At 48.8% G+C, this 24502-nt stretch overlaps 9 protein-coding genes across 9 annotated transcripts; 6 read left to right on the forward strand and 3 right to left on the reverse strand.

The window, feature by feature from the left end:
- Window positions 1-684: 684 nt before the first annotated feature.
- F4807DRAFT_241250 (uncharacterized protein) lies at window positions 685-2046 on the forward strand. The gene has a single exon (XM_047994281.1). It carries the CDS (start codon window positions 776-778, stop codon window positions 1991-1993), a length of 1218 nt encoding a protein of 405 aa, XP_047850733.1. The 5' UTR covers window positions 685-775; the 3' UTR covers window positions 1994-2046.
- A 420-nt stretch (window positions 2047-2466) lies between these two features.
- Window positions 2467-4359, forward strand: F4807DRAFT_440304 (uncharacterized protein). The gene is made up of 3 exons (XM_047999290.1): window positions 2467-3595; window positions 3645-4208; window positions 4271-4359. The coding sequence occupies exons 1-2, from the start codon at window positions 3049-3051 to the stop codon at window positions 3758-3760; spliced, it is 663 nt and encodes a 220-aa protein (XP_047850734.1). The 5' UTR covers window positions 2467-3048; the 3' UTR covers window positions 3761-4208; window positions 4271-4359.
- F4807DRAFT_463977 (uncharacterized protein) lies at window positions 4146-6992 on the forward strand (the record flags this gene model as incomplete). Its single annotated transcript, XM_048002053.1, has 5 exons — window positions 4146-4208; window positions 4271-4282; window positions 4342-5082; window positions 6251-6469; window positions 6582-6992. 5 exons carry the CDS (start codon window positions 4146-4148, stop codon window positions 6990-6992), a joined length of 1446 nt encoding a protein of 481 aa, XP_047850735.1.
- Window positions 6993-7358: 366 nt separating this feature from the next.
- Window positions 7359-11891, reverse strand: F4807DRAFT_241426 (uncharacterized protein). Its single transcript, XM_047994284.1, has 5 exons — window positions 11598-11891; window positions 11329-11480; window positions 8288-11241; window positions 7543-8218; window positions 7359-7489 (listed from the first exon to the last, which is right to left on the reverse strand). The coding sequence occupies exons 1-5, from the start codon at window positions 11623-11625 to the stop codon at window positions 7460-7462; spliced, it is 3840 nt and encodes a 1279-aa protein (XP_047850736.1). The 5' UTR covers window positions 11626-11891; the 3' UTR covers window positions 7359-7459.
- A 1159-nt stretch (window positions 11892-13050) lies between these two features.
- F4807DRAFT_463979 (tubulin alpha-B chain) lies at window positions 13051-14831 on the reverse strand (the record flags this gene model as incomplete). Its single annotated transcript, XM_048002054.1, has 6 exons — window positions 13051-13703; window positions 13753-14283; window positions 14347-14422; window positions 14480-14506; window positions 14634-14674; window positions 14807-14831. The coding sequence occupies 6 exons, from the start codon at window positions 14829-14831 to the stop codon at window positions 13051-13053; spliced, it is 1353 nt and encodes a 450-aa protein (XP_047850737.1).
- Window positions 14832-15370: 539 nt separating this feature from the next.
- F4807DRAFT_463980 (uncharacterized protein) lies at window positions 15371-16160 on the forward strand (the record flags this gene model as incomplete). The annotated part of the gene is made up of 2 exons (XM_048002055.1): window positions 15371-15655; window positions 15732-16160. 2 exons carry the CDS (start codon window positions 15371-15373, stop codon window positions 16158-16160), a joined length of 714 nt encoding a protein of 237 aa, XP_047850738.1.
- Window positions 16161-16325: 165 nt separating this feature from the next.
- F4807DRAFT_241550 (uncharacterized protein) lies at window positions 16326-18424 on the reverse strand. The gene is made up of 5 exons (XM_047994285.1): window positions 17621-18424; window positions 17196-17549; window positions 16942-17130; window positions 16773-16860; window positions 16326-16718 (listed from the first exon to the last, which is right to left on the reverse strand). Exons 1-5 carry the CDS (start codon window positions 17954-17956, stop codon window positions 16492-16494), a joined length of 1194 nt encoding a protein of 397 aa, XP_047850739.1. The 5' UTR covers window positions 17957-18424; the 3' UTR covers window positions 16326-16491.
- Window positions 18425-19002: 578 nt separating this feature from the next.
- Window positions 19003-21232, forward strand: F4807DRAFT_241622 (uncharacterized protein). Its single transcript, XM_047994287.1, has 2 exons — window positions 19003-19957; window positions 20014-21232. Exons 1-2 carry the CDS (start codon window positions 19236-19238, stop codon window positions 20690-20692), a joined length of 1401 nt encoding a protein of 466 aa, XP_047850740.1. The 5' UTR covers window positions 19003-19235; the 3' UTR covers window positions 20693-21232.
- Window positions 21233-22720: 1488 nt separating this feature from the next.
- F4807DRAFT_453611 (sterol esterase) lies at window positions 22721-24430 on the forward strand (the record flags this gene model as incomplete). Its single annotated transcript, XM_048000483.1, has 1 exon — window positions 22721-24430. The coding sequence occupies one exon, from the start codon at window positions 22721-22723 to the stop codon at window positions 24428-24430; it is 1710 nt and encodes a 569-aa protein (XP_047850741.1).
- Window positions 24431-24502: the final 72 nt, after the last annotated feature.

Below are 24502 nucleotides of genomic sequence, written 5' to 3' on the forward strand. Positions count from 1 at the left end.
TCCGTCAAAGAGTACCTACGGGGTTCCATGTATTACTAGTATGATTTCTCCTCCGAAACATGCCATACCCTTATAACGAGAAAACAATTTCAGCAATCCTGGAAAGTGGTGCTGATATTCCCATCACCGAACACCTGCTCATCGAGGCAGCTTCAAACTGGTCATACGGTGACTGGGGGTTGAAGGCTCTTGTGGAGCATGCCAAAACGAAGACTGGAAAGAACATACAATTAACCGACAATGTTCTTCGTACTGTTATATTGAACTATGGGTCCGGAGGGATAATTCTGGAGTATCTTTTCAAAGAATTCGGGCACGACATCAAAATCTTCGAGGACATGTTATATACAGAAGCAGAAATATTTACCTACCTATGAATGCTTCAAAGTTCTCTTCGAATACCGACCTGAAATCGCGATCACGGAATCTTTGATTTTAGCTTTCTCGGGTAATGTGAGGATTGACCAAATCATTGAATTACTACTCAACCATAACCCCACCATTCTCCTTACTGAGGATATTCTTGTCGCCATAGCTCGTAATCCATCGAGCGCTGGAAGGCAGGCGATGAAATACCTAAATTGAGAAAGCATCGTCAATTAGGGTCACTTCGCACGTTGTATCAGCCGCAGCAGCCGCATCTATCCCAGGTAATACAGATACTGAAGAGATCTTTCTATCATATCTTCTGGATAAATTCTCTGGCATCCGCATCGATGAAAGTATACTGGAAGCGGCAGCCAGTAATAAATTTGAAGGGAACACACTGATTCGGATGTTACTAGACCGTGATCCCAGTGTGCAAATTGGGGATCGCGTTATCGAAGCTGCGGCCGGCAACACTGACCAAGGAAACGAGCTAATCCAGACGTTACTGAATCACAACAATGGCCTAAGCATCGGGGACAATATCGTCCAAGCTGCAGCAGGGAATGCAACAACGGGTCAGAAAGTCCTAAAAATAATATTCCAACATGCACCGAATACCAAGGTATCCAAGGCTGCACTTGAAGAAGCAGCCCGCAATGGCAACGGAAGAGGGCTGGCTGTGTTGCTGGGTCGCATGAACGAGTCCGAGATAACAGACAGCTTACTCGAACATCTGCTAGAAATTGCAATATACCCCGTCAAAAATTATGAATCTCCTATACAAACGGTGAGTCTAATACTTGACCGTAGCAACACTGACCACCCTATATCGGATGCTGTAATGAAAGCAGCTGTGCGTGGGCGTTGGGCAGTTGATACGTCAACGAAATTGCTCCTTAAATCAGGCAGGCCTTTCACGATTACCGAGGAACTTCTCGAAGTTGCAGCCCTGGAAGCGACCGACGACCGTGTACTTGGGTGGCTGCTGGAGTATGAAGAGAATTTGCCTGTCACAGAGAATATCGTTATTGCGGCGATCGAGAATAAGTATACCGGTGAACTAGCAATGAAATGTTTGCTGGATAGAGCAAATATAAACATTACTAAGGACATGCTTAAGAGGGCGGCGGAACTTGATGGGAGCTATCCCTACGGGTGGTTTCGCGGTGAGGGTAAGGCACCCCGACAGCTCACTAGATTTCTACTTGAGTATCAAGACAACCTCGACGTCAATGAAGTTTTCGAGACTGCTGCGCGAAACGAAATATTTGAGAAGTTCATGTTCGTTGATCTGCTCGAGTGGAGAGAAAACCCGGAAATCACAGAAGTTGTTCTTGTTGCAGCCGCCCAATCTACCGGGGAAGCCATGGAAGCCATTCTTGAACACAAACCAGACATTCAGATTACTCAAGAAGTTCTGAAGCTAGTGGCAAGCAACGAGAGATGGAAAATGTTCTCTATCATGCAAATAATCTTCCATTACCAGCGCAACATTGAGATCACGGAGGGTGTGATGGAAGCTGCAAGGAACAATAAGACTATGGGGCGAAACTTGACTGCGCTGTTACGAAAGCACCAGGAATCGTGCACCTCGTCTTCTTCGACACGACGGCGAATAAGATAACATACTAATTATACAGTCTTTTTTCACGGCTGAGGATTGTCTAGTTGGTTATTTGTGGAGTGATTATTAGGAAGACACGAACAAGCCACGCATCTGTGGAATGAGGTTATGAAGATATTAGGAAACTAGAGGGACTATCACACAGGTTGGTTTGTATTCGGGAAAGCTCATAGACTTTTATCAATTCAGGGCATTGGCGCTCCAGGAGTGAGCGGATGGGAAATGTCCCAGTCCATATCTTGTTTATTTCCAGTATACTCGAACGATGGCTCTTCATCGTAATTAATTGCTAGCCCCTGAATCTAGGTGACTAAGCTTAAGCGAACACAGGTTCTGTAAGGACCCATTTAGCTTAGGAATACACCCAATTAAAAGCTACGAGTTATGATGCTGAACTCAATTTAGATTAGCGCAGGGCTAAGGCGATTCTAGCGCGCTTGAGGTGGCCTGTGCAAGTAACCTCGTATTTCATGAAACAATCCAATAACCGTTTCCCTGAGGTTCACCATGTCGAATTCGTAATGGCTATCACCTTAATGAACCTATTAGAAGACAGCGCTTATATCTTCTACCCCTTGTATCCCATTGTCTACCATGCGTCTTCTTCTAACATTGAGAGCCAGCAACGCAACTTGCGACAATCTTTGCACCCTGGCGTAATCTCCTGCACATCCCCCACGATCACTCCACCGACGCGTAACTTGTCATGGGGAAAATCACATCTATGAATTCTGTCAATAAGGGCGAGAAGGAAATACAATTGCACCGCGGACAAATTCGGACGATAAGTCTGCGAGGACTTTTGACCCCCGGTTCATCTGAAACCCTCATGATCAGGTAGGATTATGGGCCGATCACTTCAACAGATTGCTGCCGGGAGATGTCCCCGTCACCCTATAATATTACGACTTCATGCACCCAGGGTGCTGGCGATGATATAAAAGCAGGGGAAATGGGACGGGGAAGGCTCTACCAGATTGACAAGTTCTCAAGCGATCGTCTGTTCTTCACTTGAGATCTGATCGTTGGATTTTCTCTCCGTCCCTCTTTTCATCATGAATTGGTTCGCCTTTGCCAATTTAGCCTTGGGCCTGCTCTCCTGCAGTAGCCCAGTTGCTGCATGTCCTGGAACATCAAAGCTTCAAGCACGGGATACAGTACTCACCCACCGCCCCGAGACGACGACTGTCAATGCTACTGGCGGGACCTACGAAGCTTTCGAACCCGGCTACCTCGCCGGCACCTGGGAGGTGTTCAAGCGCGGGGAGTACGTGTCGCTCAACGGAACGGGATACATCCGCGTCCGCTGGGAGGTTGAGTACTGGAAAGGAGTCGGCCCTATCTACGAGCCTACTTTCGATGTCACCTCCGGCACGTTCCTCTTCGTGGCGGGAGGTGGCGGATACCAGATGACCGACAAGCCACAGGGCTGCCCTCAGGGAACTGGGTGCCTGAACTTTACCGGCGCAACCGAGTTCGGGTACAGCTACCCTTCGGACGATTATAACCCTTGGCACAACATGTACTACTACCTTGACGGGTCGGTAAACATCACGAACCACGAGGCTGGTGGGCTTTATAACGTTGGTGTCATGGCGTACAGTAAGTTGCCTATTATCACCAGTTTCGTCTCGTTATTAACCTTGCATAGGCTACGAGAATATCTTGTCAGACATCAACACGGCCCCGGCCACCTCGGGAAATTTGATAAAATACGGATATTCGTATGACCCGGCCGCAGGTTCATGTCCCTGTTCGGCATCGTGAAAGGCTAGTCTGCCGATCGAGTGAGAGGAACAATAAGACGTAGATATGTAGATGTCTTGCTCCTCTATTTTTACTTCTTTGATGTATATATCGATATAAATATTTCTACGATGCCCAATATATCTACCCAGGTATGATATCATTTGCTAGTAACGAATAGCCTTGCGACTTGGTTGCGGATCGCACACGAACGTAGAACTCCGGTTCTTGGCAATGACGTATGGTAGAATCACCCTAGTCTACGGGGTTGTCCCAAAATTAGCAACTTCAGACGATCGGTGGTAACTAAAAAGATATCCCTAACGAGAATAAACTATGCAAGCCTCAACTCTCAGGTTTACGTGACATGAAGAACAGCGAGAATTCGTCGCATTAGAGAACGGCTATGTCTACCTGCACAGCCGAGTTAGGCTGCGCCGCAGTGACATTCAGTGCCGATCCGGACATCGTGAGTGGCTTCACTGCTCCTACTACTCTTCCTGAACGTTGACTAAGCTAACTAACCCATAGGCTGGAATTGGGGTAAGAACGTCTGACTACAGCCATGGGTTAAGCCCTATTACTTACTTATTCTGTCATAGGTTATTCTTGCTTTCTTGGTATCTGCTTGGTCAAGTTTATTAATTATCACCATCGAATATTTCTCTCTGCATGGGGACGACGTCAACTTCAATTCGAACGCACTCGACGGACTATTGAAGGAGTATATCTGGAAGTTGACGAAACGCCTCAACAAACCCTGGACCCTTGGAGATGTTCAGCCAGCTATTTTGTTGGTTAGCGACCAACAACTAATCACCGGCATCGCGATCCTCAGTGTAGGCTATATCCAACACTGCACTATTACCCAGTACCACTTCTATATAATCTACTTGCTTGGATTTATCTCCTCTCAAGTTTTTGACGCCTCCCTTCACGCTCTCAATCTGTACGTCGATAGGCGTCCATCCATGAAACTATGGAGAGCAACCCTGATGAGCATCCTTTTCGGTATGCTTATCCTCAACTCATTCGTTGTAGATCATGACGAGTTCCTTGTATATGACGACGACGATGATATTTGGTATCTTGGGTCGTCTACTCAATGTGTATGGAACAAATTCATCGGCTCGAGCCATTACCGATACTCACTCTTAGACCTATTCATATCCTTGATTGTATTGATATGGGCTTACTTCGGGGACATGCAACTGTTCTACCCTCGTATTTTCAAGCCGCTCGGATGGATTCTCAAAGTCTTCCAAGCACCATTACTGGGTCTCCTTAGACTTCACGACCAAATAGACAAGAAGATGTCGGGAGCGGAGCCTACTTCCACCAGAGTAGGCTGTATTAATGCGGAGACCGACTCTAGAGAGACCTGTTCTGTGGATTCATTCCATTGGATGTTCTATCATCTTCCCTTGCTCATAATCCAATTTCTAATCTGGTTGTTATTGCTCCCAAGCTTTACGTTGATGGAGATTCTCACATCACGTATTGTCGACCTTTGGAGAATTTACTCAGCACTATTATGGGCGACGATCTCACTTACGCAGCTCAAGAAATATGCCAGCTCTCATCAATCTATTCAAGGAAGCGAGGCTGGATGGGGCTTTGGCCAGATCCTCCCATTACTTCTATTACTATTACCGGCGACGTCAGTATTGGAGATATACCAAGGCAAGTAAAGCGGTCCGAGGAAAGCGTTGTGGGCTATACTAACAATTACTACCTAGAGGCCCAAGAGAAAAGGAAAAATGATAAGGCTAAAAGAGCTGAATTCGAGTTTCAACACTTGGCTTTGCGAGACTCAGACGAACGTCTCGTTTATGAGGAACCGGCATCGTTATATCCCGCTTCTACATCTAAAGGTAGCAAAGGCGATTCCACATTGACGGGGAACAGAAGCCAGCAACGACAAGACGCAGCGACAAAGGATACCCTTCAAGATAGAATGTACAGACATAGGCTATTCTGCGTGTGGATTACTTTCTGCACACTCGCCGCCTTCGTAGGGACGACATACGGAGCAATCAAGGGATATTCGATTTAATAGGAAAAGGAATCGAAGTACCTAGTCATGGAGACGTAAAGAAATAGTTCGTACCTCGGTGGCCTCTTTTCATGATAGGCCATCTATCGTAGGTCGCTTGCGCTGGGAAACCGAAAGGGTGAAGAACAAGACGAAGATCCTACCTAATTGATTTCATCTCCAAAAAAAAAAAAAAGTACGTGGCTGAACTCCGCCAAGAAACATCAAAATGTTCGCGTCAATTTCGGATCCATGGACCAGTGATTGGTTGCGCATGGCGGGCCGCCCGACTACGACAATCCTCTAGTCCTACCTACATCAGGGAAGGCGATCAGCTCGCGACCCGGTTGGGCGAACCGCGAGGCTGAATCTGCGACCGACGTAATTCGCCGTCCACGCCCCTCTTCTGTCAGACAGCTCATCCGATCTTTATCTACATATCTAACCCACCGCACCATTGACTTTCTACCACACAGTCACTAATATACCAAACCTCCAACTTCCAACCTCTCAATCCAAACTCCAAACCGAACACCGACACACCGGACATGATCCTCCCCCGCGCCGTAAAGAACCGAAGGCGCAAAGGCTCCGGCTTCAAGTCCGGCACCAACCACTACTACGGCAGCAGCGGCGGCGGCGGCGGCGGATCCCACCTCCCCGTCTGGGCCTACATCGTCATCGCAGTTAGCGTGGTATGGGCATGCCTCTACCTAGGGCTGTTCTGCCATTTCTTTCGAAAAGGTATTGTTACCTACCCCCCTCCCCCCCTCTTCCTCACCACAATCCAAATCCAAATCCAAAAAGCCCGAAACCTGCCTAACACAAAACTCCCCCCTCTCCCCAGAATACCTCCAACCCGACCCCCTCAAGCGGCGGCGGCGCCTAGCCCCGGCCCTCGGCCACGCCGCCTGGAAGGCGTTCCGGTACGCGACGCCCATCCAGCCCATCCTCTGGGCGAGCCGGAAGCTGGCGGCGCGGCTCCGCGCCGGCCGGGGCGCGAAGAACGTCGGCGGGACCTTCTACCGGAAGATCGAGGAGGGGGAGAAGGGACATGGACATGGACAGGGACGGGAGCAGGAGCAGGAACAGGAACAGGGGATGCGGGATGTAGTAGGTAGTAGTAGTGGCGGGAAAAATGGCGGCGAGCTCGTAGGAGCGGAGCCGCCTTCCAAGGTGCGCGGCGAGTCGCTTATGTCCCCCCGTGGTGATTTCTGAGGGTCTGGGTGACGGATTAAAAAAAGAAGGCGGGTGGGAGGGTTGATGATTTACGTGAATAAGTACCTATATGGTTTCCAGGAAAGCATGATTATAGACTAAAGGGGCTATGTAGGTATTTAGAGCGATTGAGTATGGGTACAAAGTAAATAAGAGGAATTTTTCTCGCAGAGCAGACATTTAAACAAATAAGATACCCGATTCGGAGGCAGTAAAAGGCAGCGCAGTAGGTATTCACGACAGAATTACATACAGAACTATACATTAATCATCAGCCCTTCCAACCTGCTAGGCCTCGACCACGCTCCCTCATCGAATCTCGCAACTCGGCTTCATTTTGGCAAACTTCCAAACATCCCCTCCTCCCTCCAATTCGGCGCCTATACAAGTGAGGTATCTTCCGTATCAAAACAAAGAATCATTCATTTTGTCTGTCGATGTGTTTCGCGGTATGCTAGACCTGAATTTTAGGACTGGTTAGCTAGGTAGTTTGCGGCCTAGATGGTGGATTAGTGCTCAAGCTCTACACTCTAGAAAATACTCGACTTACCCGCTCGAGATTGTAATCGTACTTCTCAAGCGCGTTCACCGCATCTGTTCTCGAGTAACCCATGCCCGTCAGGTTCTTGACGATTGGGTCATCGTGCTTCCCTTCGTCGCTCAATGCTCTCCCCACGGTGCTTGGCCTACCAGAGCTATGACTTTGGACGGGGCTCTTGTTCTCATCGCTACTCTGTTTCGCAGGGGCTTCGCTGGGGGAATCTAGGCTGGCGAAAATGGCTTCCCAATCTTGGTTGTTTGGTGCGGCAGGACCTTGGGTAGAGAAGGAACCAGTGTTGGCATTGTTAGTGGCCGGAGCTGCACTAGCCATCGCGCCCGAGTTAGACGAGACCGTGCCAAAATCATAGCTGCTATCGATTCCGAACGTGTTCGACACGTTCGTCGATTCGCTCTTAGGTTGACTTGGTGGTGGGCTACTATCAAATACAGGATTAAAATCGTCAAGATTGGATCGCGACAAGTTGGCAAACTCATCGTCCGCCGAACCTTCTTTAGCATCTTCTAGGTCTGCGAACTCGTCATCTAAGTCGTCAAAAGCGGCCTTAGATCCGCTAGGAGCTGTGTTCGTCACCGTCGTTGGCGTCGGAGCAAACGAATCTCCACCCTTAGATGCAGAAGAGAAGGACGGAGAAGCCTTTGGTGGCTCAGGGAATACTGATAAATCACTTGTATAGATATTAGCACTATTGCGAATCATATTGTTATATTACACCAAAGCCTAAGAATGTTCATACTTAGATGGATGGGACGTATGAGATCCCGCAGCAGCGCTGTCTGGGCCGTCCGTCGCGGCAGCGCTAGCCTTTGATGCAGCGGGAGAAGCTGGGGCCTGCTGAGATTCCTTGGGTTCAGTCTTCCTATCGGCCGGGGACGCCGGGGCAAAGTCATCGTCGAACCGGTTTCCCTCGCTGGCGGAGTCCGATTCATCATCTCGTTCTAGCTCAGAGATAGGAGGGAACTCCGAGTTGAAGGTCGAGAATGCGTTGGAAGTATCTTTCGTCGACTTGTCTTGGGCCTTGCTTGAAGAGCTGGCCATGCTTGCAAAGGCAGAGTCAAAATCTACCTTTGCGTTGCCATTGTCTTTCAAGTTGCCGAACAGATCGCTGTCCCTGTTACCGGCGTACGGGGTGGTTGGTGCAGGTGCTGTTGGGGTCTCATCTGGGAATGATCCAGGAATGGATCCGTCATGGGGGGATTTTGGTCTCTCTTCACTCTGCGGGGTCCACTTCTGGTTGGAATCAGAGTTTGATGTCAGACTCTGACCGGTAGACATTGCCTCCATTGGAGCAGGAGTGGAAGCGGAAGGAGTTGGGGCATTTTCACCAGACCTGCTGACGGGAGGCGAAACTTGGCGTGAGGGTGTAAGCGTCTCGGATGCCTCGCCGAACTGGGCGAAGCTCGGACTGGGCTGTCGTGGTTCAGTTGGCACAGGAGGTTCGGCAGTCAACGTGGCCTGACGACTCACAGTTGGGGTAGAGCTAGTTGGGGTGGCAAAGGACCCAATACTAGCAGTAGACGTGCCGGTGTTTTGATGTTTGAACGATGTCACAGGTGCCGGTGATGTGCTGTCACCCCCAAAGTCGCCGAATATGTCATTAAACGACTTTTCACCATAGGGTTTGACAGGAGGTGAGCTAAACGCACCCATTATATCCGTGCTCCCCGTTCGCCTAAAAAAGGGATTGTTTGCACTAGCAGTCGACGGTGCCGGACTCGCTAGCTGAGCGGAGGTTGCAACCGGCGAGCCAGTGTTGACCTGACGAGAGAGTTCTTCATTGCTCTTCGTGAGATCTTCAACCTCGGTCTTTAGCTTGTCTCGTTCGCCTTCGGTCGTGGAAAGTTGCTTCTTGTTGATGGCTACCATCCCTTTTTGCTGTCGAGCCTCTGATTTCAGCTTTTCGATCTGCGGCTTTAATTGAGCAATCTCGGTGTTGACGAAACTGATGCGCTGCTTAAGACTTGCGTTCTCTTGCTGGTCGGCCTGAAGAGCTTGGGATATTTGGTGGTGTTGACCCTGCAGGTCTTTGTATGTGCCATCAATTGTGAGCAACTCGTTCGTAAGCTTCTTCGTTTCGTCGCGTATGTTCCTAAGCTGTTCTTCTAGAGCTCGAACATCTTGGGCTTCCTTCTCATATAAGGCGCGCAGTTGAGATAATCGCTGCTCGAAGTTTTTCTTCTGCTCGCTAGCTTGATTGATCTCATTTTGCGTGGAACCACGCTGTCCCTGAACTTGTTGCATCTGCTTTGATAAAGATCCGACTTGATTAGACAAGTTCGCTAATTCGGCCGTCTCGTTAGTTAGCTTTTTACTGATTTCCGGGTCATTGTCGCCGAGCAGGTCTTCCATAGTAGACGCCGAAGCGGGCACGGGGCTCCGTTGAGCTTGGCCCGAGCCGGCAGAACCCCCGGTATCATGAGAAGTTAAAGTTTTCCCAAACGAGGAGGATGGAATGAATGGCTTGAATGTATTAACCGTAGGAGATGTTCGAATTGGTGAACCTGGTGGGCCACTGGCGAAGGGGTCTCTCGTTGTTGAGCCTCCAGTGGACACCGGGACCTGAGCCGGAGCGGGGCTAGGCGAGGCGTCAAGTCCGAAGAGGTCATCAATGGCGGACTTTGGCTGAGGTTGAGGTTGAGGCGGCTGTGGCGGAGGCGAAGAGGCCGGAACATCAAATGGCGACGGGCCGATAGGAGCACGGGCTTGGGTTCGCAAAGACGGAGGGATGAGGTTCGGCGGAAGCACTGTGGGCAGTGGAATGTCTCGTCTAGTTCGCTGTTGGCGAATAAGATACATGGCAACAGCGAAGGTATCCCTGTTCAACCGACCCTCTGAATTGATGTCCGCGAGATCCCAGATTTGAGCTAAAGCGTCTTCGGGCAAGCCGGATCTGCTTAGGAAAGGGACCGCTTCCTCTCCTGTGATGAAACCTTTGTTTGCCTTATCCAATTCAGTATACAGCTGATCGAATCTTGCCTTTTCAGCAGGTGTGACGAGCCAGTCGCCTCCAGTCACCTGAGGCGGTACGCCTGGAGGGGGAGGACCTAACGGCGGCCTTCCTAGCGGACTGGTTGTTCGCACTTGTGCTTGTCCACTTAACTGTCGCGGTATAGCAGATATGGGTGGGCCTGTAGTTGCTGGGCTCTGTCTCGGCGCAGGAGCGCGTCGTGTAGCGGCCTCATAAAGCGCGGCAGGGAGAATATTCGGTAGGCCTCTCAAAGCACCAGACTTCATAGAACTAAGGAGATGCATTGCAATAACAAACTCAGTCTGCACAAGGGCGCCCCTCTGCTCCGTATCGGCGAGCTGCCAGATGCGCCCCAAGACTTCGTTGGGTAGGCCTGACTTCTCAAATATGTTCTTTGCTTGGTCACCGGCTAGTATACCACCAGGTTGTAGGTTCTGCTTCTCGAAGACGGTGGCATATTGTACGACCTTCTCGGGCGACAAGGGCGGTATTCGTATGGGCCCGCTACCAGTTCCTTGTGCTTGTAGCGGTGGATGAGCCGGCGGTGGTACGGGTGCGGCGCTAATATTGATCCCATCGAACCGCGGCAGAGGACCCTGTTGCATGGCCAGTTCAGGGGTTGGTTCGCGTCCGGCTTGGGCATGGCCGATGAGTCGCAAGACGAGTCCAAAGCCAACAGGTGTCAAGAAGCCGCGATTCTCATTGTCAGCTACCTGCCAGATCTGCCGGTGTTGTGAATGATTAGCAACTTCGGGTTTCCATGGTTGTTATGTCATCCCCCAGCGTATGAAATCATGAGCTCGACTTACCTCACCAAGAATGCGTGAGTCAAGTCGGGTCTTCTCGAAAAATTTCACTGCTACATCGCCCGTTACGATACCCGCACCCTCAACGTCCGCTTCTCGGAATAGTTGGCCATATACTCGCTTTTCTTCCGGGCTGAGGATGAGCGTCGGCGCAGCTGCGAAAAGAGGGGGTTAGCTGATGCTATCGACAATATATGTAGCAAACTAATGAAGTTCTTGATGGTATGTAGATATCTAGTGATGTTATTTGGACAGGAGTTATCGTAACTTACCGGCGTCAACGCTGGATTCGGCGGACATTATTGCGCAGCCGAGCTCACCAGGCTTCAATTTAAGACAGAGCTCGGCGGGCGAGGGCGAAAGATTTCGGGGTTAATGTTTCGGATGCAGATTAAAAAAAAAGGTTCAATTGACAATGTGTCAAGACGGGTAGAACTCTGAACTGCCAATAAAACAAGGGGCTACTCTGGAGCTTCGGCAGCAAAATACCGTTACAAAGTTTTAGGTCGTGTATTGCGAAAGGTAGGATAGGTATTCCGTAAATGTGGAAGAGAATGTTTTGGTGTTGGAGTCTCCAACTTTCAACTTTCGGCAGGAGGCTGGAGTCTAAACGTTCGATAGGTACCTAAGTATTACAGGCTTGACAGGGTAACCTTGAACTCTTCCCCCTACTGCCCCTACCTTCCCTACCTTAAGCTACCAAGGCAGCTGGGTACCTAGTCTACCGCGAGTCTACGTAGTCGGAGCCACTTTTCTAGCTCCCTGAGAACATTTGAACCTCTTAACCATCGAAGCCCCGGGCTCCCGGTACACATATACATATACATCATATATGTATTCCGTACATCGTACATATATATGTATGCAGAGACCCTCTATTTTAAACGATTATCATTATTAATATTTCTTCCCGACGTCCATTCGACATTCGGCTTTCTTCATCTTCCTTCTGGCATCTTAGCGTGCATCGTTTTATCCTGTCGGAAGGCAGCTAGATAGACATGTGACCCGTAATAAATATCCTCTCTATTAAAATTTGGAGACAGATAGAAAAGGAACGAACGTTTCTCGATGAGTCAAGCAGCTCGAGGGCGCTCTTTTCCTCTCATGAATGCCGCGGCATCCCAATCTGGAATCGTGATTGTAGGGGACAGATAGTCATGCACATCGCTGCGAGCTGCATTCGACAACGAAGCCACAATTGGTCGACGGCAGGTTCAACCGCGCATAGCGTCTAAGGTATTTATCGAATAGAGTGAGGTTGGTGCTCTGGATTTCAACCATTGGTCCAAAACTCTGTCACACTGCATGGAAATTATCAAGCGACACCAAGCGACACGAAAACGAAACTGCAGGGAGGATAATCAAACTACGACGGGAACATATTGAGTGTCTTTTAACGTCCTTTCTGTCGATATAACCCATTTGGGGACGACACCAGAGAAACTCGTGCTATTAAAAGTTGTAGGACGGATGTACAAAGCATATACTAATCTTGCTACCAGGCTCAGTCACAGTAGAATCAAAAAAGGTCCCCTGCTGCCTCTCCATTAGTCCCAACGGACAGCTCCACGTTATTCGGAGACTTTAGCACAACTAATACGTCTCGATTCGTCTTTAGTATAAACAAAGGTGCTATCAAGGTAGGTCCGAATCGTATCCGGTCACGGGTGCGAAAGTATTAAATGTCTTTGGCGGTGACACGTAGCACGAGTGGCCTGAAACTTAATACTCAGCCTCAACATCACCCTCGCCCTCTAGGGAATCAGTGGCAACTTCCTCGTAGTCGCGCTCCAGCGCAGCCAAATCCTCACGGGCCTCCGAGAATTCACCTTCCTCCATACCTTCGCCGACGTACCAATGGACGAAAGCACGCTTGGAGTACATCAGATCGAACTTGGTAGACAACGCAGACCAAGCCTCAGCGATAGCCGTCGTGTTGGAGAGCATGCAGACAGCACGGTTGACCTTAGCCAAATCACCGTTGGGAACGAACTGAGGAGCCTGGAAGCAGATACCAAGCTTGAAGCCGGTTGGGCACCAGTCGACGAATTGGATCGTGCGCTTAGTCTTGAGGGTAGCCACAGCCGCGTGAGCGTCCTTGGGGACGACGTCACCTCGGTACAGCAGACATGTGGCCATGTACTTGCCGTGGCGGGGGTCGCACTTGACCATCTGGTTGTACGGCTCAAAGCAGGACATGGTCATCTCCTGAACCGAGTTGGCCTCATGAGCAGCCTTAGCAGCAGAAATAACTGGTGCGTAGGCGACAAGAGGGAAGTGGATACGAGGGTACGGCACCAAGTTCGTCTGGAACTCGTTGAGGTCGACGTTGAGAGAACCATCGAATCGAAGAGAAGCAGTAATGGAAGACACAACTAGATAAAGTTAGCCACCATTAAATTCGTGATTTTACTCCACACATACCTTGCGCGATCAAACGGTTGAGATTCTCATAGCTAGGGCGCTCCAAGCCAAGATTTCGGCGGCAGATGTCGTAGATGGCATCATTGTCAACCATGAACGAGCAGTCGGAATGCTCTAAGGTAGTGTGCGTGGTAAGGATAGAGTTGTACGGCTCGACAACCGAGGTAGCGGTCTGAGGTGCTGGGTAAACACAGAATTCCAGCTTGCTCTTCTTGCCGTAGTCAACGGAGAGACGCTCCATCAACAAGGCGCCGAAGCCGGAACCAGTGCCACCACCGAAAGAGTGGAAAACCAAGAAACCTTGAAGACCAGCACAGCTGTCGGCAACGCGTCGCACTCTGTCCAAAACCTGATCGATGAGCTCCTTGCCCACGGTGTAGTGGCCACGGGCGTAGTTGTTCGACGCATCTTCCTTGCCGGTGATCATCTGCTCAGGGTGGAAAAGACTGCGATAGGTACCGGTGCGGACCTCATCGACGACGTTGGGTTCGAGATCGCAGTAGATAGTGCGAGGAACATACTTGCCCTGGCCTATTGAATCCGATTAGAACACCATTTACTAGCTGCAAAACAGCATAAGAAAAAAACGCTTACCAGTCTCAGAGAAGAAAGTGCTGAATCCTTGGTCGGGATCAGCGAGCTTGCGCTCTTCGGTCAGGTATCCATCAGGCTATATGATAAATTGATCAGTCGTGTCCTACTGCCAGAATACTTCGAAGAAACCTACTTGGATACCGTGCTCGAGACAGTAGAGCTATAAGATGTCAAGATTAGCATTGTGCTTGAGTCATTCTCGTGACAGTGACAGGGGTCGTTGAGATCCATATCACGCATTAAAGATGTGCGACGTCGACGTCCTGTCCGATAGATAGGATTCTTACCTCCCAGCAGGAATTGGCGATTTGGCAACCCGCCTGGCCAACTGCAAGCAAATACGTCAGTATAATGGTGGCTTCGAAGGATGGGCGTTATAGGGGTCTATAGTATGAGACATGGATGATGCGGTGAAGGAAAACGCGTGCCTCGAGGGGGGAAAAACATGGAATAAACGTACCGTTGATGCTAATGATCTCGCGCATCTTGAAGGCAAATACAATGCGAAAGCAGTAGTAAATGAGAACAAGAAGATGAGAGAACGAAGAATCGGAATCGCGGGTGCAGGCAAGGTTAGAAGGAAAGTCCCGTAGCAGGAGGTGTGAGTGATTGAAAAATGTAGGTAGGAATTGAAATTGAGTCGAAAGGAGTTCTGTTGATGCTTTTGGACCCAGTCGTTTTTACCCAAGTCCAATAACTAAAAAGTACTAAAACTCCAAGTGGGGGCGGATTAAAAATTCATCCCCTGGTTGGGTAGGAGCTTTTGTTGACATGAGATTGCCTAGATGGGACTCGGGCTACTCGGGAAGGCACACAGACCACGTCAGAATGCAGGGACCTCAAGGTGGGACTGCTGTTTAATATAATGTTGAATAGTAGGGGACAAACTGAGCTTGGCAGCAACGACACACCGTCGCGCCCATTGTCCAATACTTTCTCACCCCCAAAAAATTCGATCTTCATTAATAATTTAGCTAGCAATTAAATCTCATTCATTGAACTGTTGGATTACTAGATTACCACAATGTTAATTCGATTCGCTCCTATAATCCTATTGATTACATCCGTGTTTGCAAACACCGAAAAGACCATTTTCATCGGTCCACCAACCGCCAACATCCCCTCAGCTCATCCAACCCTTGAAGACTTGCATGTCGATGTCCTCACCCCTTCTAATTGGACAATACGAACACATCTAGAGGCTCAATTCCCCAATATTTCATCACCAAATGGCAAAGCCACTTGGCTCATCTTGGACGAACTCACTGAGGGTCAACGTTACGAAGTGAGAGTGTGTTGGGCTGCAACTGTTAGTTAAGCTCTAATGATGTTTCTTTTTTATATCCGTGCATCTATTCAGGTCGAGAAAGCTAATTAGTTTATAGCAACCTACCCAATTCAAAATCGCTACCTATGAGCTGCAAACTGTCTTTGAGACTCCTGAACTAATATCTGAGCTTTCAGAATATTCATGGTCTCGCCAGTCTCTTGGAGGTGATCGTGGGTCTCAATCTAAACCTGTAGGAAACCTCCGGGCCTCGAACTCGGAGAGAGAAGCTTCGGTTCTCTTTCTCCAGATTCTAGCAGCGGCAGATTACTATACGGCGAATAAGACGCTGATGAGACACGTTCCATCAGTCCATGTGGATATCATCCTCGACCCCTTTCTCCTTGGCGTACTGCCCCGTTCACTATTGCCAACTGTGGGCTACATTACCGTAGTAGCCATCACATCCTGGTTTATCGCACGATACATCTCAATATGGATTCGTAACTTAGGAGCAGAAGCAAACCCTGAGAAGAAGATTCAGTGAAATGGTAGACACGCTTTCGTCACTGCTTCCTATATTTGCCTCCCTAGATCCAAACGAGAGTACCATCGAATCCCAGCTATCATAACTCGTAATCCTCGCTCATCAAAGCATTCCACTCAACCTCGGACGGAAGCGTAACCGCAGCACTGTCTTCATTTTATCCACAACTCAATCTATGCTTTAAAACCATTGAGACATTGCCCAAGTCGATTGTCTCAGCAAAAGCGAATATTGTTGAATGCTAGAAAATGAAAGAACATGAACTCCGCGGTCTATAATACGTCTGCTTGAACGTCTGCCAATGACGCTGGCATATCATAAGGTTGACCTGCTACCAATTGCCGGGGTAACCCCCTGACTGACCGTGGTGAGGGTGCGTCGCCGAAGGAACCGGTGGCCCAGCAGCGTAGGCAGGTTGCACAGAGTATCCGTGAGGAGCCGATGATGGTGGTGGCATACTGTATTGTGGGTTACTAAACGTAGAGGGGGGCGGTGGATATTGTTGACCGCTGTATTGAGGCTGATTCGGCGGCGGTGATGCATATTGTGTTTGTTGTGCTACGTTCTAAATTAGTGAAATACAGCGACCATATCCCAAAATATATCACCTACAATAGGCGTGTCCTTGAGGACCTGGGCTATGTCCATAGCTAGAGTGCTGTCCCGAAGGCGGACCGCTACTGTATGGTGGATTGTGGTGCTGCTGGCCGGGAGGAGAGCTGTTGTAGGATGGATTCTGATGGCCTAGCTGATTAGGAGGAGGGGGATACGAAGTTGCAACATGCTGGCCGGGCGGAGGAGGGTACTGCGGTGTCACGTGTTGAGTAGAGGATGTATTATAAGAGGGTGAACCTTGCTGATGAGGCGGAGAGCTGTAGGATGGCGTCGAAGCATTGGGCGGTTGGTAGGATGTCGGAGGAGCATGACCACTATATCCGCTTGTCTGGCCTGCATTTGTATAGCCGTAATTCTAATACGTCAGATTACGTTAGTCAGATATTCCCGTCCCAATACCGTCGTTGAAGGCAAACATACTGGTTGGCTTCCATGACTCCCTCCGAACATATTCGCAACTCCTCCCATCACAGAACCAGCTAGGCCTGATGAATGTGGAGCTTGGCTGGGTTGCCCGCCATGGTAATTCTGAGGTTGCTGGGGCTTATGACCAGAAGCGAATAGGTTTGAGGCAAGTTGGCCAACAAGTTGGCCAGTACCTCCGCCATGCGTACTGGACGAACCTCCGTGGCCACTGCTGCCGTGACTTCCACCGAGACCACCAATCAATTGACCAGCAAGGCCGCCAATACCACCAGAGCTGTGGCCGTTGGTCGTCTGAGGCTTTCCATGGCCGCCGGAAAATTGGCTCAGTAACGAATTAGCTGCAAAGCTCTGTAGTTGGATATTAGGTCAGCGCATTATGCTTCAGAATGCAATATTCATAAGAAGACTCGTAGACGCACACCAAATCCCCTTTCGCCAGATGGTCCATCAAGTCCTCTATTATCCTCGGTCGGTAAAATGGGCTCCATCCGACCGTCGGGATGCTTGACCGTCTGTGTGCCATCGGGATGGGTGATGACTTCTTGCCGGCCAGGGATCCCATACGGATGTTCATTTGTCTGGGCAGGTGTGTTTCCCGGCGCAGCTTGTGTCGGGGTTTCCCATTGAGACACGCCCGTTGAGAGCTGAACGTAGTAATACTTCTTACTTGTGCCATCCCACTGCGCAATCCATCCAGGTGGGAGTTGTGGCGGTTCGAACGTAGGGCCTTCGTTGGGAGAGGCGGGGCCAGCCATGGCGACTGAGGGGTCTTATCCCGTCTCCTCTATATCTAGAGTATGTAAAGTAGACGAATTGGGAAGACTACCGAGTCGACGAAAGAGAAAGATCGTAGAAGGGGGGGAAGAGACCTCGAGTATCGGCAGAATCGCTAATGAAAAAGAAGGTGGTCAGTCAGTCAATAATTCTTTTTTAAAGTTAGGGATCTCGAAGGCGGTATGACAAGCCTTGGTACCTACTAGGTAATAGAATTTAGAGAGTTTGAGAGGAAGAAGGGTTGTCGAAGGGTCGCTGATGAATGAAAGGAGACTAACCCGCTAGTTCAAGATCTAAGACCCTGCAAAGTCTAATCTAAACGTAAGGTAGTCGCCAGTGCAGCTTAGATTAGTATGAGATATGCCGTGACCCGTCGCAGGTTTCTACTTCCCCAGGTAGCAAGTTAAGTATATACTTCACGTCTATATATCAAACACCTAAGATGCCCTAGGTACCTTACCATCTTGGAGGGGTCATTCCTCCCTCCTATAAGTGGACCCTCAGACCCAGCCATGCCACACAATGAATGACGACGTCAGCCACAAAGCCACAAATGCCACAATAATCGAAGTGGCGGTTCCAATTGACTTCCAAGATTCGTCGAGGTCCACATGGACTTCGCCATAGAAGAAGAGCTCCGTCGAGTCATTCTACTGGCACGAATTCAGGTGCCTACGTGTTTTCCCCAATGATCCGCCAGAATCGTATCCATATCAAATTACCTAACCCATGACAACAACGAATGAGACGCGATTAAATATCATTTGTTAACACACCGTCGGTTGCCTCCCAGTTGTGCTGTACATTGTGCAGGTGCATGAATATTCACATGAAAGGTAACGCACGCATAGGTATGTCTCTAACTTTGATGTACCTAGTGAATTTATCGAATCAGAGATATGGATAATTTAGGTAGATGAAAGCTTCAATGTTTTCCTGTTATGATGAGCAAGCTCTACCCACTAACTCAAAACTCCGAGTCTACCTGCCTATATGTTCTTGACAGTACCTCCCCAATTTTAGACCATGAACTTTAAAGATTCTTAAATTAACTTTGAGGTGAAAGAAAGAACAAAACATGTCACGCATAGCACAGTCCAGAGGAAACTTACTCTTGACACCCTCTTTACCGAGAGCTATGAAGTTCAACTTAACCGTTAGTTGCGCGGATGGGCCAAGAAGAAAATAGGAGCAAGCACCATTCAAAATCTGCACACAACGGGTTCAGCTAACTTACAAAACATAGGATTCTACAAGATCATGGACTCTAAGCACCCCCACCTCGAAAAGGCAGGAGACGTAGACCGCCAGACACGACTCGCACAACTTCGTCAGTTTGTTATGGATGGCTCTCTCACTAATGAAGAACACCGCTACGTGAAAATTCTCCTATCAAGAGTCAACATAGACATCATAAGTGAGCTACCAATTGAGCTCGTGGCACAGATTGCGGACTTCCTAGGTTTGCGCGATTTCGTTACCTGTCTCGCTGTCTCCAGACGATGGCGAGGAAAGTTCCTTTCTATTATAAATGCTGTCACAGATGAGCTATGTCCATCGCTACGTCATATATCAATGGGCACCCCATTAGACCCAAACGAATGTCTAAAAACCCTTCACAGGATAGGACGCTTGCACCGGCATTTTTTCGAGTCCAGTCTTGAGAAGTCGTTTTCTTGGCAAAACGAGTCATATTTTAAACTTGATCCCGAGTATCATGGCCGCCATAAAGATATGTCTGCTGCTTATGCGCAATTTGATTGCCAACCTGATCTCGAGCCGGATTCCTCCGCATATGAGAATGCTTTATATTCTCATGGTAGGATAGCGTGGCAACCTTGGCCTCGAATCATTGTAGTCGATAACCTATGGTCACGGACACGAAAGGTTTTCACTTCACCGAAGGGTCCGCTTGTTCATCCAGAATGCAAGCTTCAAGCTCTAGGGGATAGACTTGTCATAGCATCCATGGACCGTCTCTTGTAGGTAGTTTCACATTCAAGTATGTTTTCAACTCGGGTCTAATTGAATTGAATAGGACCGCGTGGGACCACATCGCAAACATTTGTCTTGAAAAGAAGTTACCCGGATCTATTAGATATGTTGCAACTAGAGGATCTGAGGTTGCCATAATTCTCTTCAGCGGAGACGTCTTCTTATGGGAGTTCGGCGGTAAATTCTCGACGCTCGCAACCACGCCATTGATCAACTATCATGGCTTCACCAACGAACTCACCAAAGACTGGAAGCAGAATCTTTGCGTTATATTCCATCCAACATGCACCAGGAAACTTTTTCTGGCCTCCGGATACACCGATAGTTCTGGTTCAAAATTGACGCTTAAACGCATGGTCTACGAATTCGATGATACCAGCCATACAGAGACTTTTGAATCCGAAATTTCAATGGGAAAAAAAGTACGCACTACCCAAGTCCGAATAGGAAAAGGAATGCCTTGTCACCGCGATATCATAGGGTTTGTTGAAGTATACCTGTTCGCGGACCCGCCAATCCCAGTGGCAGCATCCGAATCTTTCGTCGAATTTGACATTTACAAACGGAAGTTCTTTGAGAGAACTAACGAGAGGGGTTTCCCTCATATTAACTGGGTTATGGGACATAAACACGGGGATGTAGATTTTCTTATTCAGTTCCACGATCGTGGCTTCACGGCCTATAGCTTTCAACCCGGATTCGACTTGAAAATTGGCGAGTGAGTTTCCAACACGTAATGGATCAAATGAGAATAACAAGTTCGGAACACACTCAGAGTAACAGTCGCCTACTTTATAAACTACCGAATACCCTCATTAGAATCATGAAGGGCTTTGGAGCTGGTTGATGTGAGAGTTCTTCAGTCAAAATTCGGCGCCGAGATAAATGACACAAAACCATCCTGTCAACGTACAATATCTAAGGCGCTGTGGCACATTAACGAAAGAGTCATTAGTGTGTCTAAAACCTGTTATTTGCCATGGTAACCTTGGAAGGAATAGACTACGTTACACCCTTAACTCCTAGAAGCTATTTTGAAGGCATCCATAGGCCGGATCAAGGAAGCTCGAGTTGAATACTACACCAAACATATCGCCCCGAAAGATTTATTTGTTAGGGATGGTTATATTCTCCGTGGTGTCGTTTACGGGTGTAACCAAAACCTCGTTTGAATAAATAACTGTCTGTCTAATCATCCAGGTGACTTTTGGGAAGGTATACAGCCGAGTCCGAGCAGAGGTATATGCACTGCAGTCTAGCAGCAATACGAAAACGACGTGCCAAATCGACGGTGGATAGTGCTAGGCTAATCTTTAGTTCAGGAAACTCGCAAATATCTTCCCGTCTAACGAGTGCCGCCGAGTAAACCGGTAGGTACCTCTATGGCCGGACGGATTTAGCTAGGAACCGGGGATAAAAAGCAAGACAACCGCTCGTCGGAGTAGGTACTACTGATTAGGAAATCTAAGTCCGTGATGACTGGGTCTTTGCCATCATAAACAACCACGATTTTTCCATTTTCCACGAGTTGCAGTAACGCGAATAGGCGGAAGAAGGATGGGAGAAGAAATAGGAGTTACCGATGGCTTGTTACCCCGCAAAGACATCCATCCATCCTGGACCCGACACCCCTGTGTCCCGACCTGCTCCCGACTCCCGCTAGTGACCTAATTCTGCAGACCAGCCAGGTGATACCTGTCACTAAAACCCCACCCCCACAAACTCATTACGACGGGTCTTTTGTGGGGTAGTACGGTAGCGTGATTGGTCATTAGGTCTGCTTGGGATCACGACCCATTGATCAACCTTCACTTTTACCCCAACCACGCGTATCAAGCGCCATGGTTATTATGGATGCTACAAAATATTTACCTGCCAATTTCAACAGCTGAGAAATCCAGCCAACCATCGACAAGATAATTCCGGCGTGATAGACTATTTGCGAATGGCACGGCGGTACGACATTAGCGGGACGAATTATCATTGGTTCTTTCTCCCTTCTCTTGCCCATCACTTACCTAGTCATTCACAGCTAATCATAGGTAATATGGATTTTCGACTTAGAATTCGTTCCTCCGAGACATTGCGTGGAAGACTTGCCTCGGCTGGTTCCTGGCTAGAACAGCGAATCTTGCAGTAGATTTCACATGCTGTCTCAGACCGCTCACCCAAGATCTGTAGACAATGGCATTCCAATTCTAGCTTATGCACAACCAGGCCTCTCTCAACCGGGGATGGGTCCTAACGCGGTATACTAACCCCGTGGAGGAGGGGCTGAGAAAGAGAATTTCTTGCTAGATTCGATTCCCGGATCCTGGGTTTCTCGACGATATTCTGGAAGAAGTACGAAATTCGGTAAGCTATGCGATTGTTGACGAGTTGCTTGGTCCAACTCAGTTTGGCGTCCCTTTCGCAAGAATGGTCAGCTGGGTGGAAGTCGACGAACAAGGGCTACCTACGTGTGCTACGAATTCCATGAATGAAATTTGAGCTTGAGTTCATTCTTGATTTACATCTTGGTTGTCTTGATCCAGCTTATTCCCCGATGGGTATAACACGCCTCTCATCGTTATAGGAATGTCTATATAAGATCGCCATACCGTGTCATGAGACACGGTGATACATTCTTCGAAATTTCTACTCACTAACTCGCAACATACATTGATCTACGGACACAACTCCTGTCTTCGGACTTCCTGTCTGCCTTCCTATCCCCTTTTTAGTTTGTTGGATATTACCTAAAGGACATCATGTATAATACTCTTGCTCCTCTAGTATCGGCTGCCTTACTCGCTAGCATAGCCGCTGCTCTTCCAGCGCCGACTCGAACGTTAGAAGAACGAACTGTTACAGCCTCCGTGGTCATTTCACAAGGCACTCTTGTTGGTTCGGTCCTTAACGGAGTTGAGAACTATGGTGGTATACCGTTTGCCGAACCTCCGACGGGGAATTTGCGGCTGAAGCCGCCGCAGAGACTTAACTCTTCTCTTGGCACTTTCGACGCCACTGGACTTGGTCCCGCTTGCCCACAGATGTTCTTCTCTACGGAGGGAGATCTTATCACCTCTGTGTTGGGCTATCTGATCAACACGCCACTGTTCCAGACGGTTACGGAACAAACGGAGGATTGCTTAACCATGAGAGTCCAGCGGCCAATAGGTACTACGTCGGACTCGAAACTTCCTGTTCTCTTCTGGATCTTCGGGGGTGGCTTCGAACTTGGCAGCCCTCAGATGTACGATGGTTCCTCTTTGGTCGCTAATGGCGTAAGCCAAGGAAAGCCTTTCGTCTTCGTTTCCGTGAATTATCGGGTAGGTGGCTTCGGATTCCTGGCTGGCAAAGAAATCCTCGCAGACGGCGCATCTAACCTGGGACTCTTGGATCAACGCATGGGTCTCGAATGGGTGCAAGACAATATCGCAGCATTCGGAGGGGATCCGGAGAAGGTGACAATCTGGGGCGAGTCTGCCGGTGCCATCTCCGTGTTTGATCAAATGGCCCTTTACGGCGGAGATAACACCTACAACGGGAAGAAGCTCTTCCGCGGGGCCATTATGAATAGCGGAAGTGTGATTCCAACAGATCCAGTAGACTGTGATCGCTGCCAAGACATATACGATACTGTAGTCAGCAAGGCGGGATGCTCCAGTGCTGCCGATACGCTTGCATGTCTTCGCAGTGCTGACTACGATACATTCCTTAACGCCACGAATAGCGTTCCGGGCATCCTCAGTTACAATTCTGTCGCATTATCGTACCTCCCACGACCGGATGGTGTGGTCTTAATAGATACCCCTGACGTTCTCGCCGCCAATGGTCAGTACGCCGCTGTACCAATGATCATTGGCGATCAAGAAGATGAGGGGACCCTCTTCAGCCTGTTCCAGCCCAACCTCACAACTACGGATGAGCTCGTCGATTATATCTGGAAAATATTCTTCCCTGCTATCGAAAGAGACGACGTCGTAGGCCTAGTTGACACCTATGACCCGTCGATTACTGCCGGGAGCCCCTTTGACACTGGTACCTTCAACGCGGTGTATCCAGAATTCAAACGCCTTGCGGCCATTTTGGGGGACATGGTATTCACCCTCACACGCAGAAATTTCCTTGAGTCTACCCTTGCTGTGAATCCGGACGTGCCCTCGTGGTCCTATCTTGCATCCTACGACTACGGCACGCCGATACTAGGCACATTCCACGCTTCCGACATACTACAGGTATTTTACGGTATACTCCCAAACTACGCTAGCAAGGCTATCCAGAGTTATTACATCTCGTTCCTATACACACTGGATCCCAACAACGGGACGAGCTCAGACATTCAGCAGTGGCCGCAGTGGAAGGAAGACAAGCAATTGATGCAGTTTTGGAATAGCAACAGTAACTTGTTAGCCGACGATTTCAGGGCCGCATCGCAGCAGTACATAAGCGCAAATTCCAAGAAATTCTTAATCTAACGTTGCATTTTGAAATGAGTTATCGTGCAGGCATTCGGCGTCAATCAAGGATGGGCATGTGAATTGATTTAG

Source organism: Annulohypoxylon truncatum (genome assembly GCF_022578515.1).
Source record: "Annulohypoxylon truncatum strain CBS 140777 unplaced genomic scaffold F4807scaffold_36, whole genome shotgun sequence".
Taxonomy (NCBI): Eukaryota; Fungi; Ascomycota; class Sordariomycetes; order Xylariales; family Hypoxylaceae; genus Annulohypoxylon; species Annulohypoxylon truncatum.